The 14,693-nt window shown below is 38.6% G+C and overlaps 1 protein-coding gene across 1 annotated transcript; it reads left to right on the plus strand.

Annotated features, from left to right (window-relative positions):
- Positions 1–5,769: 5,769 nt before the first annotated feature.
- On the plus strand, positions 5,770–14,361 carry LOC110105806. The gene is made up of 4 exons (XM_028701442.1): positions 5,770–5,937; positions 6,406–7,423; positions 13,545–14,263; positions 14,355–14,361. Exons 2-4 carry the CDS (start codon positions 6,455–6,457, stop codon positions 14,359–14,361), a joined length of 1,695 nt encoding a protein of 564 aa, XP_028557275.1. The 5' UTR covers positions 5,770–5,937; positions 6,406–6,454.
- Positions 14,362–14,693: the final 332 nt, after the last annotated feature.

Raw genomic sequence — 14,693 nt, forward strand, 5'->3', positions numbered from 1 at the left:
TTTACTGTGCGGCCCGATGACCCGACCCAGACCGGAACCCGGTATTACTATGTTCGAGTATTGCTTGGTAATAACGAGAATTGTCGCTATGTCAAGACCAATACCTAGCAATACCGAACAATACCGAGCAATACCTAGCAATACCAAGTAATACCTAACAAAATCTGGGTATTTTTCGCAAGCAATACCGAGAAATATCTAGCAATACCTAGCAATACGCTAGTCTGCACAAATCAGCCAATACATAGCAATACCGGGTCCGGTTCGTCGGGCCGTGCGGTAAAGAGTAAGAGCACGTGGCGATATGTTATTGACGTCCGGATATAGAGCTACGTCAGGTGTCCAGACCTAATAATTATTCGTATATTGGAGTCAAAGATGAGCAGAAACCATTCATATAAATCAAAATCCTACTAATTACTAGGCCCCTCCACTAGCCCGTGTCTCCCAACCACTAATCCTTGCCAATAATTCGCTGCCACTTCAATGAACAGGACATACAGAAAAGAAAGACTTTACGAAGAACAATGCTATATATATCATATATGTGGGCCTCAATTTTTTACCCGTTAATTAAATATACATTTTAAAAAATAATGATTTTATTCCATTTATTTTGAATAAAAATTTGATTTTTATTTTTTTGAAGTTATTAATTTTGGCGATTATAAGATTTTTGAGTCAATGAGCTGGTAGGATTAGGAAAAGCTTAGGATGAGCAATCGTTTGTATTAAAATTTTTTTAATAGAATAAATATTTTAACTATTTAATTCCTCTTACTAAAAATATTTATTCAAAATTCTTTAAAAAAATTATTTTGTATATCATAGTCTTAATCCTGTTTTACCCACTCTTTTCGGGAGGTTGATCCTGCCCTAATCAATATTCGAATCAAAATTATATGTAATTAAGGGTTCGTTTGGGACAACTTTCTTACTGTTTTGTAAAACAATTTTTTAGTTAAAAAATCTCTTAAAAGTGAAAAAAAATTAGTGATTTAAAACTGTATCAAATAAAACCAAAATAATTATATATTTAATTTCAAGAAATCTAAGGAACAACAAAATCTTAGTGATCACAAGGAGAAATCCCACAGATTACTATGTGCGGAGATTGAACACAGAGAATCGTTCGATTTTGTCTTTGTTAGCAGTAAAAGGTTATCGATGAACTGTAAAAGCACAGTGATGAACAATAACTATGCTTTTATTGTTCATAGAGACAAAACCGGCCGGCTCTCTGTTTTCGACTTCCACATGTAATAATCTCTCCTTTCTAAGACTACTTTTTTCTTCAAAATATCTTTTTCTTTTCAAGCTATTAGCTTATTATAGAATGAAGATTCTTTACGATGAGCTATTTTACTGTGTAGTTAACTTCATCATTATTGTGCGTAGCATTTTGAATGGTTGTGATTTATTCCAACATAATTAGTTATTAGTTTAAAAAATTAATGAAATTAATCATCACCGCCCAAAAGATTTCATAAGCTTTAGAATTCATTTGAGGTAGCTTTCCTATTGATTTCCAAAGCAATTTTTTAGTACAAAAATATTTTATATTAAAAAATGTATTAAAAAAGCATAAAAAAACAATTCCAAATGAAAACTAAGTGACCCTTTTTGGGGCCACTGCTAAAAAAAATAAAAAATCTTAGTCATTAGTAAATTTTAATATAAAAAAAAATAATTTCTCATTCTAAAAATTTATATAAATTATCAAAAAGTAGTGGCAAATTAAAATTAAGATTATTGTATTAAAAATGAAGTTATGAGAAAATTATTCCAAACAAATCCTAAGATAGAAGTAATTGTATGAGCTAGGAAAATGTTAATTCCTCAAAGTAGAGGATATACATCTAAATTTTTTTTTTTTTTGGAATGGGGGTATCGGCCCGCTGCCACGTCACCTTGTGATGCACTTGGCGGTGTCCACTAGTCCCTCGGCGAGTCTACCAGCAACCAGCCCCACAGGTGCAGGACTCACAGTTCTTTTCTCTCCACTTAAGGAGTCGTGTCGTATGAGAGGGGATTCGAACTCGGGATGGGGGGATCCCAACCAAGCACGCCCACCAACCCACCTAAGCCCGGTGGGGTTGATATACATCAAATTTTACTTGCCTTAGATTTAAAGGTCCATTCAAAGGACAGATGCTCGACTCGACTTGACTCATTTACACTTCTACGGAATCTGTTACATTATGTGCTTGTTCAAAATCTAATTTGTATAGTAAAACCTTTGCCTTCTTCTAATGACAAGAATTTATGAGCTCATTTGGACCCTCTAATACTAATCCCACTCATTATTGTAGTATCGTATAGGATTATGTAAAGAGTTTTAAAGAGTAAAATGCACGTAGAGTATTTTTTTCTTTGTTATGTATATGAGCTAGATATTTTTATAAAATGAAGATTTCATCTCACTCTCTATTGTCTCGAATATTTTAGCATGTAATAGTATTAATGTATTTATTATTTATAAGTCATTACAAATATATAAAATCATCTATAAATTATATATTGTTTTGCTTCTCTTATAATATTTTCCTCAAAATTTAATTTTTATGATACCTTATAAGGCTTAAAGAATTGATCTCATCTAATATCATTCAAATAAATATTGACTAATGTAGAATAATAAGGCCATATAAATCTAATTTTTGTAAGCAATACATTGATTTATTCGTGTAATAACATTTTGAGATGTCTTGCAAATTGATTTTATTATCACATAAGAAGTTGATTATTAAAAAAAAAGTAAAAATAATGCATAATATTCTCATCTTTCATTTATGAAAGATTTTCTTTTTTGAGAAATTGTTCAATGTATTTTTAAGACAAGTATTGTTGAGTGCTAAAAAATTTGAGTTAGTAGTGTGTATTTCACGTCTTAATAGTATATAAAGATTCAACACGTCTTAATATTGTCTTAGAACTTGAAAGCATTGGAGGAATTTTCTTGGCCATGGTTGCAGTCAAGATTGTCCCCCAGTCCATATTTGATTTCTATAAAATTGATGCACCAATGGCTAATGTCAGGATATTGACATGAATGACCTTTCAAGATTAGAGCAAAAGTTTCCCTCCAGTCAGGAATGACGTTCCTATAGACGGAGCCAAAATGTTGTGTCCAGAAATATTTGTGGCAATATAAAAATATAAAGTCTAATGTCTTAGCTTTGTTTAAAGATCCATCATATAAATAGATGAAAGATTGAGGTATACAACTGTTGCGTGCTAGAATATACGCGGCAGTAGAGTTAGAAAATATTCGTCTTAGCGTTACACGAGTATTCCGCACACAAACAGAAAAGAGAAATGAACACCAGAGTTTTTACGTGGAAAACCCAAAAAGGGAAAAAACCACGTGACCTCGCCCAGTTGTAAAGTTCCACTAGTGTTTGTATGAAGTACAAAGGTTGATCCGTCTTACAAATCAAGATGATCAGTTTACAATCAACTTCTCACAAAGTTACAAAGTTCTGCAAATTCCCGGCGTTTCCCGAAAATTCAGCAGAGTTCCGGCGTCTTCAGGTGGCAGGAAGAGCTCTGACGGTGGTCGAGGAGGAGCTTCTTCCTTCTTCTCTTCTTCTTCTCTCTCTTCACTTGAGTCCCCTTTGTGTAGAATGAGGGCTCTATTTATAGTTTTTCTGGAGTGGCATAGCTCGTAAATAGGTGTGAGATCGTGGGCGAATAGGGAGTGGTTTGAATGGACGGCCGATGTTGAACCATTCAATCGTGCACCGTTCGTTGGACATCTGGAGGCCTTAATGATGTCGGAATTCTGTGATCTAGGGCTCGTTGGATTCCTCTCGTCGAGCCGCTCGATTCGAGTATAAGCTCGTTAAAATCGGAGACCGTTTGATAACTCAAATTGCGATTTGAATCTTCTAACAGCGCTTCGGGTCCTTGATTTGGACCCATTTAGGCTCGGATTGGATCTTGGTGTCGTTGGGTTCGTATTTCTGAGACGCTCAGTTTGACTATAAGCTTGCTGAAATAGGAGTTCGGGTGCTCCCGGAAATTATTTTTGAAGTTTCCAATTAGCTTTTGCCTCGAGATTCGTGCCCGATCAAGCTAATTTTGTGATGCCATATCAACAACGTTCATATGAGACATCAAAGAAACCTTTGAAAAGGCGAAAAAACCATGGGGCCTTTCCAAGTTTAAATGAGTCCAATAATATTTGTATTTGATTAAAATGAGGTCCTTCCTTGAGGGAAAGGTCTTGGCTTGATGTAGTCAATATATATTATATAGAATGCATTATATTGTGGGAGTTGGAAGAATCAGTATTGACACATTCGTTTGGTTAGCATGACCATAATCAACAGACAACGAATGTTAGAAAGACTATCGTTGGGTGATAATGGTCGAAAGGACCATAATCGGTGAGCGATGGAGGTCGGAAAGACCGTAGCCGAGTGACAGTGGTCATAAGGACCATAGTCGGTGAGTGACTAAGGTCGAAAAGACCATAGTCGGCAGACGACTGTGGTCGGAAGGACTTTAGTTGGCAACGACGATGGTCGAAAGTACCATAGTCGGTGGGAAACAAAGGTTAGAAAGATTATAGTCAGGTGGCGGTGGTGGGAAAGAGTCATAGTTGGCATGCGACGGAGGTTGGAAAGATCGTAATCAATAGATAATGATGGTCGAATGAGTTGTAGTTGGCGAGTGATAGATGTCAGAAAGATCATAGTAAGGTGACAGCAGTCAGAAAGACTATAGTCGGGCGATGGCAGTCGGTGTGGACCATAGTCAGTAGGCAACGATGATCTGAGTGGATCGTAGTTAGTGGGCGATGGTGGTCAGAGTGTAAGTTTGACAATAGCTGATGTTCTCGTAAAAATTTGATGAAAGTCTAGAGATTATTGGTGGTCGGGCAATGGTGCACCGACAGCTGGTGGTTGGGTAGAAGTCCAACAGCGATTGATGGCTGGGCGGTGGTTGAGGTGGAGCTTGATTGCAAGAGAGATATCCAATTTTCTCTCTCTCTCTCTCCTCTCTTCCTTCTCTTCCTTTCCTCCCTCCTTGCTTGGTCCCCCTTCACGTAAAGAATGAGGGACTATTTATAATTTTTTTTGGGAATGAAATGACCAGTAAATAGGGAGAAGAACAATGGCAAGTTGGAAGTGTTTTTAATGGACGACTGATATCAACTCCCTTGATCATTGACCGTTTATCGAGTATTTAAGTGTCTTAATGATGCTAGAATTTCTCAATCTTGGGCTCGTTGGATTCATTTTGTCGAGCCGCTCAGTTCAACTATAAGCATTCCACATTTGATGATCATTTGTTCATCCAATTTATCATTTGAACCTTCCAAATATGTTTCGGGTCCTCTATTTGGACTCATTTGGGCCCGGATTAAGTTGAGTGTCGTTGGGTTCATCTTTTCGAGAAGTTTAGTTAAATTATAAGTTTACCGGAATCAGAGTTCGAATGGCCCCGATTTAATTTTGAAAATTTCCTACTCAAATTTACCTCTACATTCGTGGCTCACCAAGATAAATTTTTGATGATATATCAGATAATATATTTAAAGAATATAAAACTCGATAAAAAAATTAAAAAAAAAAAACAATATCATTATCACCTTTAAAAATAGAAACAAGAAAAAATAGATTTGTTTTGTTTTTGTTTTTGGAGCTAACGCAGACTGATGTTTGAGAACTGATATGGAAAGAAGCCGAAGCAAAGAATAGGGCCATCATGCTTCTTGCTCAGTCAGCCCTCGTTTGCCCTCTTCTTCACCACACGGTAAATTCATCATCTCCAGCTTCCCTTTTTCACCTTCTATTTACCTCCTTTCTACTCTTACCCGAGAAATCTCAGCCCATCTTGCGACAACTCTTTAATGCCAGGAGATTGGCCTCTTTTTACTGCCGAATCTTGCGGCTCCGCTTTGCCTTTCCCTTGAATCTTCCTCCGGAGGTATCTCTCTGTTAAATTCCATGGCTTTGTTACTTTTTTCTTCTTTTTTCATCCCTCTCCTCAAGCAAAATCTCATCTTTCTGAAGATTTTGTTTGCGTGGGTCTAGTCGCATTTGTTGCTTTGGGAAAGTTAGCATTTTTCTTGCAAAGATTTGATTTTTCCCATTTTCTTCTGGTTGAACGATTCTCATGTCTTCGGGGGATTAATCATCATGGCTCTGTTTGATTAAGTTTGTTCTGTATTTCACATATTTGAATTTTCCCGAGCAATCCCATTGCATAAAATGTGTTCTTCCTCTAACTTATGCCTTATGGATCTGCGGGACTCTTACGAAATAAAGAAGGAAAAATAAAAACATGAATTATTTCATATAGTATTTATCCCGATATATTGCATTGAATTCATGTGTATGTTGAAGGAATATTTGAATGAATTTGCTGCTTCTGCATTTTGATTTTGATGAGCAGGCTTGAAGTTCGTAGGACTGAATTGATAAATTGAGAAGATTCCTAGATCATGGAAATTGCCCCAGCTGACTGCCCCTTTCCAGGCTGTTTATTCTGTGTTATGAAAGAAGACAATCCGACAAAACGAAGGGCAGGCATTATCAAATTCTTCAAAGATCTTCCCCTACAAGATGAGGATGGGCAAGTTCTACCTATCAGTGGGCTTTGGAACACTGCCATGGCACATCCAAATGATCCTGAGTTCATTGAGCTGGGAATATTTGAATGCATGGCTGCATTGATTTGGAAGGGTTTGAAGAATCGGCGCTGGCTTTCTCGTGACCAGAACATATACATACCTTACTATGCTGCTCATATTATTGGATCTTACACAATGAACTTGGAAGAGTTTGCTGTTAGTGCTGTGAATGCTTTAGTTATTCCTCCCTTAGTTGAACTCTTGAGAGGAAGGCTAACATGGGTGGAACAAAGAGTAGCAGTTAGAGCTCTGGGGCACTTGGCTACCTATGCCAGTACTTTTCCGGCTGTTTCAAACCATGAGGAGGTTCTTGAGCTTGCCATACAGCTTGCTTTGAGCTCTTTGGAGATTGTTTACTCTCATTTTTACAAGTCAGTGGACAGGAGGCCGCGATATCACTGCGATCTTCTAACCCGTGGCATGGGGGGTACTGAGATGGAATCAAGGAAGGCAGAGGAATGGGCGAGCCAGTTGCAATGCTGGTCACTTCAGCTAATTAACTGCTTTGCATTTAAGCCTGAGTTTCTCCCAGACATTTGCAAGCCAGAATTTGTAATGAAACTACCAGGGATGTGGGGTGGACTTGTGAATGAGAATTCACCTGCAGGTATTGGATTGTTGAGAACTATCTGTCATCATAAGCTTGGTAGAGGAACTGTTGCGAACTGTCCTGGCATTTTGGAGGCACTACGCAACATTGCTCGCTCTTCAGATGATTGGCAATATATGGCAATTGAATGTCTCATTTGGTTACTTAAGGATCCATCAACTTGTCATAAGGTAGGATACATATACTTTTAGTATCATCCTGCATATACGCACATTCACAGCTTATAGAAGATCAGAATATGAAAATCGACCAAATCTTATTCATAAATGCATGTAGAAGTATTCGGTACATAGTAACTTAATACTGTGTTGTCTTCGCGCTCGTTCCTATTGCTTTTGTATTATTCTGTATGTAGTATTTCTACTGATTTTAAGTCAACTGAGCTGGAAATTCTTACTATTCTTGGAGCGCTAATCATTCGCGATGAAACTTGGAGGCCTATTGGTGAGATTGAAATTAAGCGTACCAATATTTGAGCGGAAGAAATTGCAAAAATGTGACTTTTTTCATTGATCTGGTCCATCTGGATATGAGATGCAAAGATTATGCATAACTTCATGATCTAAGCATTGTGAAATTTTAATCTAGTCATAGCATATTCAACTTTGAGTTTTGATCTAAGAGTTTATTCACTAGAACAAATAGGAGAGGGTAGACATTTTTTAAGGAGTTGCCAACTTTTAATGACATGAATTCTACTCTTAGAGGGATTATATTTGAGAGGTTCCTTTGTTTGTGGCATTTATTTTGCAGTATTATGGTACTTGGAGGGTAATTGTTTGGGTTGTTGGCATATTTAAACAATAGATAGATATAGATGAACTTGACATCTTAGTTTTGATAATATTTAGATCTCACCCAAATGGATTGACATCTATATGTTGAGTATTTGAACAATGAGCTGACACATAACATTTGACAGATAATGTTGAGGCAAAAACAAAGGATTTGATTGATAATATTGAATTAACTATCTAGTAGTGACGCGGCGCTGAAATTGAAGGCAAGGGGAATCGATCGGGTGGAATAGGCTACAAGCCAGCTGCAGGCAATTTTTGGTTCTATTTTATTTTTAAATTTCAGATTGTGTTCCTGTAGCCTTTTTGCCCAATTATAAATACTAGCATCTTTCCGCTGCGAAGAAGATTATCTTGTAGTAAGAGATATAAGAGCTGCCATGGGTTGGTTATTTTTTTTCTATATCCTGTATTGTTCTTACTTCGGGTGATGTTCTTCTTGGTTGCTTTTTCTATTTTTAGTTGCTTTTATTTGAGTCCATATGGTTCTGATATCATTTGATATCAAAGTCCAACAAATCCGGCACGATGTCATGTCGACGAATGAATCAATGACTCATTCAAGAAATCTTGATCCGAAAGTTGCAATGAGAGTTTCGTGGTTTGCAGAACAGGCTTACTATGATCAAACTTCAAATACTTGTTGAACGCCTGCGATAGACGAAGAACATGTTGAAGAAGATTAAATACTTTTCATCAAGACTTTTCCAATGTAGAAGAACAACCACATTGTCTTCTCAGGCTCACGAGATGAAAATAGCTCAGGGATTTCAAATTCTAGGTTGATATTCCCGAGTTTGAAGAAATATTGGATCCATATGAATTCATCAATTGGATACGTACAGTTGAAAGAATTCTTGAATACAAAGAGATACCATAAGATCGTACCATTAAATTGGTGGCAATCAAGCAAAAAAAAAAGTGTCCTTGTGATGGGAAAAATCTAAAGTTAATACAGAAGTGAGAAGGAAGAGCCAATGTCACCTCTTGGACTAAGATGAAAGAGGCGATGCAGCATAAGTTCTTGCCAAAACATTATCGGCAAGACTTTCTACAATTGCATAATTTACAAATTGCAAGAACTCACTGTTGAGGTATATGCCGCTGAATTCGAACAGCTTTGCTTAAAATGCAACTTGACTGAGCCTGAGAAGTGTTTGATTTCCTAGTGGATTGAGTCCCTCTATCATTAATATGGTTCATTTGCAACTTCATTGGACACTTGCAGATGCCATCAATGTTGCTCTCAAGGTTGAGCAGGTGGCGAACCTTGACCAAAGATGGAATTGGAAAATCAAGAGGTATTAGATTCATGAATGCTATTTCAGGTTGGCAGATAGAAGATTCATGTAGTGGATTGGTGGAAGAATATGATCTTCAAGAAAGAATTCCCAATCCATGAAACAAACACAAGCACTAAACTTCAAAATAGTACATATTTGATCAATAGCTCCATTCTTCTTACATCACTCTATATATACTAATCAATTAGAGAAGCTTAGAATATTCTAGAAACATGTAACAAACTTGTAAAATACTAAATCAGATATCCTAGGAACATTTTAAGCTAAAATGCTCCGCATCATTCTCCCCTTGCGTCAAAAGAACTCGGACTCCGTTGAGGCACGTTATAGGGAGGGAGATAGATGTAGAAATTGTAATCAATCTTCCTGGGTCCAAGACTTTGCGTTTTCGATGATTGTCATTGTTGTCAGATTTTTCCAATATAACTATAGACCCGGTGAGATGGTTATTGGAAACATCAAGCAGTTGCAACTTGTGCAAAGTGGTAAGTGAATTTGGAATGATGCTGGTGAGATTACTGTTGCTCAAGATCACCTTTGTCAGCCAAGGTATATTGGCATTTGGCAATCTCCATAGCAAAAGATCGCTCAAGAAGCTGGTTTGTGAAATTAAGGGTCACAATGTCCTCCTGCGGACTACAAATCACAATGAGCCACCCATTTTTTTGTAAACTCTTCTCCTATGATCCTATACTTGCCATAGGTTGACAAGAACAATTCAACATAAGGGAGCTCATCTACAATGATAGCAACACCATCTTTATTTTGTCCCAAATCAAGAGCTCTTGCAAAATCTTTTGGTTGTACTAAATGTTTGTGGAGATAAAGAAGACTGCAGTCGGTGCCTATAATGGTCTTAAATCTTGTTTCCCAATCCAATTTTGGTTGCTCAGTTGGATCAAATAATTTCTCAACACTCGTCTTAGGGAGACATTCATCAACAAGCATAATTTCACTATATTCCAAGCAACAACCCAACATTCTAAAAAGGTTCTTGTGCTGAAGATTGGCAACCAAAGCAACCTCATTCTTCATTTCTACAAATCCCTTGTGTTGAAGTTCTTGAAATTTGTTTTACAGCTATCAGTTGTCCATCTTCTAGTAAACCCTTATAAACTGCCCCAACAAATTTGGGATCCGATGATTCAGTGACATTTCGTCAAACAGCTTGGGAGCGTTGCGTTGGATTAGCTTTGTTAGTGGACTTCACATCAAGTATTTGCACACGTGTAATGAAAACGTTCCCAATACCAACATTGTAGTTGTCAGTCGACTCAGTCTCCCATGCATCCTCATATTTGTCATTATCTTCACCCGAGGTAATAGAAATGATGTCAACTTCACTGTTTTCTTGAGTGAACGGAGGACCATGACTGATGTAGATGACCCCTTTTCTCTTCCAATCCCAAGCGGTACCAAAAACATCATCATTGTAAATCTCTATCGAGTTTGGGCCATCAGCATTAACTACGGATGCACCTGGGAGACTCACATAGGCAATTTTCCCACCATCTAGTGAGAAGGAAGGAAAAGAACCATTACTCCTCATCAATAGTGAAAACTTCTCTGGTAATATGCTCTTCATGTTCTCCAGAAGCAATGGAGAGTTGCCACTGCTTTGGCTGCTACGACATCTATGGTAGCCAATCCTATTGGCGTCAGGAGAGGAAGGGTTAAAATGATGAACGCTAGGGGTAGCAATCCTAGTGCTCTCAACATAAGCATTTCTCCCATCTCTGAGATCAATGAGATCAATGTACCAGAACTGGGAGTTGGCTCTCGTTGTCGCCAATACTATAAGTTCCGGAGCATTCGAACCAATCAACACAAGGGCGTCCTCGCACTCTGCCAGAATTTCATCAGAGTTATTTTTTTCTTCACAAAATTGCTTTATGGCATCCAATCCCTACTGCAGTTCACAATCAGTAGTGGCGGAGTGCGGGCGTAGATCGTGCGTGAGTGCGAGGTCGGGCATGGGGTTGCCGAAGCAGAGCGAAAGCGAGAGCAGGGTGGTGTCGGGGAATGAAATCGCGTTGGAACGGGTTCAGATCATGGCTTTGGACGTGAGAGGAAGCGGAGGTGGAATCGGTGTTGGCGAAGATTGAGTGGTCTTGCTTCGCAGCATCCATAGGCAAGAGGCCCTCATGCGACATGCTGTAGGAATCAACTCCCATGGACGATTTGAAGCATTATTCTTGGGAGGCAAGTTCTCCTTTGGCATTTGAAACAATATTCACATAGTCGTCCATGAAGGCATTGTTCGAGAGGTCCATCGTCTTGAGGCTTTGGAGCTGGGTCGAGCGATCGGGAGGCACTCGGATTTGGGCTCCAAGTTGGTTCTTGTGTGCGGGTGGCCGAGGAGGTCATGCGAATCGCTCTCCCTCGACCAAGTGGATATCAGCGGCGATGCGAGACTCTGGAAGCACGAGCGAATTTGATCAGGAAATTGTTTGTTGGAGTGGAGGCGGACACATGTGGGATGTAACATGCTGGAGCGCAGGAATGATCGCGGGTTCCGAAGGCTAGTGCTGGGTTGGATTGCGGGAAGAAGCAGAGGCGGAATGGGGCTGGAGTGGAGGCAAGTCGTGGGTTGATTGCTGACCAAATGGTCGGGCAGGGTATTCCGCCATTGGAGTGGAAGTTGGAGTGGAGGATAGTAGGGCGGCGAATTTGGTCGAATAACTAAGCATGATAGGTTTCATAATACCTACTCATTTCACAAAGACGATACTTCTGTTGTGCTCTGCCACTAAAGGAGAATGTGCCTACTGAGGGCGATAGCAAAGTAGTTTTGCCGTAGTTGTTCTTTCAGGTTTTCATGCAGAGTGCTCATGGTTTGGCCTTTAGTATTGCTAGAAGAAAATCCAAAATAGGCACCACCACCCGAAATTATTCCGTTTTTGTTGCAGCAATTGGCTGATGTATTCCCCCATTCCATTTTAGCTGGACTCCCTCAGATGTGAGAAGCACAACAAGTTGTTGATTTCATTTCGGGATCAGCCATATCTCATTGTCTCACCTACCATATGTCACCAAAGGAATATGAGGAGCTTCAATGCCGGGTGGATGACCTGATTACAAATGGTTTGCTGCGTCCCCTTCAACCAGACGATCTCCTTGATCAACTACATAAGATAGCGTATTTTTTTCAAAATCGGCTTAAAAAGTGGCCATCATCAAATCCGAATGCGTATGAGTAGAAAACATCATTCAAATGCGTGACAAATTGTATGAATTGATTGTTATGCAATTTAAACTATTCAATGCACTAAGCACTTTTTCTGCTCAATGAATCAGATTTTTTATTCTTTATGGATAAAGTTTGTGATCGTCTACTTTGGTGACATCCTTGTATATAGTCGAACGGTGGAAGAGCACGTTCAATGCTTATCACAAGTGTTCAAAGTTATCTAGGAGCAACAGTTGTTCGCCAATCCCACGAAGTGTGAATATTTGGGAACCAGAATAAATTTTTTGGGCTTTGTAATTTCGGCTACAGGTACGGAGATAGACGAGGTAAAAATTGAGTCCATTGTGGACTGTTTGATGGCCCCAATCACCGACCGATGTAAGGAGGTTCCATAGGCTAGCTTCTTTCTATTGCCAATTCATTAAACACTTATGCTCTATTATAACACCCATGACCAAACTCCTAAAAATCTCTCCATTTGTTTTAACCAAACAAGCTCATGATAGTTTCGATCAACTGAAGCTGCTTGTGACCTCAACATTGGTGTTAGTGCTCTGTTATTTCAATGTCTTTGAAGTAGAATGAGATGCCGCTAATGCATGAGAGCGGTTTTGAGCCAAGGTGGACATCTAATTGCATATTTTAGTGAGAAACTCAATAAATGTCGATGGAGATACTCACCTATGACAAAGAATTTTATATTTTTGTGCGAGCTCTCCAACATTGGAGTCATTATCTATTGACTTATGAATTTGTGCTGGTCTCATATCACGAAGGCCTTAAATTTATTCATAATCAAAACAAATTGACAGGCAAGCATGCTAAGTGGATGGAGTATCTTTCTTCATTCCACTATATTTTGCTACAAAATATTTATAACCTTCTTCTTTTCAGTCCCAAAACAAAATATTTACTTTGTTATAACGTCTTGTTATTCTTATAAAATGGCATTGTGGTGTCCTCTACGTGCACTAAGGTGTGGCATTGGTTGGCTTAATAGGTGATAGATATAGCAGCACCAGCTCTTATAGATCTTGCTGAAATTTCCAAGCTTGGTGATCACCTAAGGCTTGGCGACTCCATTGTTGAACTCCTTCAAGAAAGTTTGCAGACCTGTCATTCCATAAGCAACCATGTAAAAGAACAAATCCAAGAGCTTGTGATCTCCAGGCAGAGATTAAAATGGGAGAAGAACATGTCCAAGGAGGATCTTCACATAAAACAGGCAGCTGCACTTGTTGTCAAGCTGGAAGGGAATTCTCTATTTTCTTCAGGAAAGATTGCTGAAGCTGCCTCTAAGTACTCAGAAGCGTTGGCCTTGTGCCCAATGAGATCCAAAAAGGAGAGAGTTGTACTCTATAGCAACCGCGCACAATGCCATCTTCTCCTACAGCAGCCCATGGCAGCCATTAGTGATACTACACGAGCTTTATGCCTCCACAAACCATTTAATGGCCACGCCAAAAGCTTGTGGAGAAGAGCTCAAGCACATGATATGCTTGGTCTAGGCAAAGAGAGCTTGTTGGATGCCATTCTCTTCATCAACGAGTGCTCCCAGTCCAAAGATACTGAGCTATCGCTGAGACAGAATAGAGTTCCAGATTATGCCACCAAGTTATTGAAGAAGCAAATGAGATTTACATGGCTATTTCGAGAAGCCGCCATGAAACATGGTGCTGTATATTCTGAGTATTATAATGGCGATGCACAAAATTTTAGGTTTCATTTGAGACGGCTTTTTTATTGCTTTTTTAAAGTGGAGTTTTTGTTAAAAAATTAAAATTTTTATACTAAAATTTCATTTTAAAAGGCAATGAAAAAATCGTACCAAACGAAGCCTTAATCATACATTTCAAAGCAAAGAGAGATTGAATTATTTTGAAGTGTATGATACAATATTGTATACTAAAACATTCACAGTTAGCAGGTAAAGCTTCCTTAGCATAGAGGGAAACTTCAAAGAGAGAGATTCTCTATGGAAAAAGTCTTCATCATTAACCATAAAATAAGCAAAATTTTCAAATGATTAAGAAAGCAAACTCCATTATACCTCAAACCTCCCAAAAATAAGTTGCCAATTGTTAGAAAAACCTTTGTGCCACACAAATTTAGACCAAATGCATTAAGCTAATCTAAACAAAAAGAACCT

This window comes from Dendrobium catenatum, unplaced genomic scaffold (assembly GCF_001605985.2).
Source record: "Dendrobium catenatum unplaced genomic scaffold, ASM160598v2 fragScaff_scaffold_1713, whole genome shotgun sequence".
Lineage (NCBI taxonomy): Eukaryota > Viridiplantae > Streptophyta > Magnoliopsida > Asparagales > Orchidaceae > Dendrobium > Dendrobium catenatum.

Bases quoted from the DNA above. Each gene is read 5' to 3' on its own strand.
- LOC110105806 (XM_028701442.1), top strand. From the start codon at position 6,455: ATGGAAATTGCCCCAGCTGACTGCCCCTTTCCAGGCTGTTTATTCTGT. The intron at 7,424-13,544 runs GTAGGATACATA...TTGGCTTAATAG, and splicing joins ATCCATCAACTTGTCATAAG to GTGATAGATATAGCAGCACC.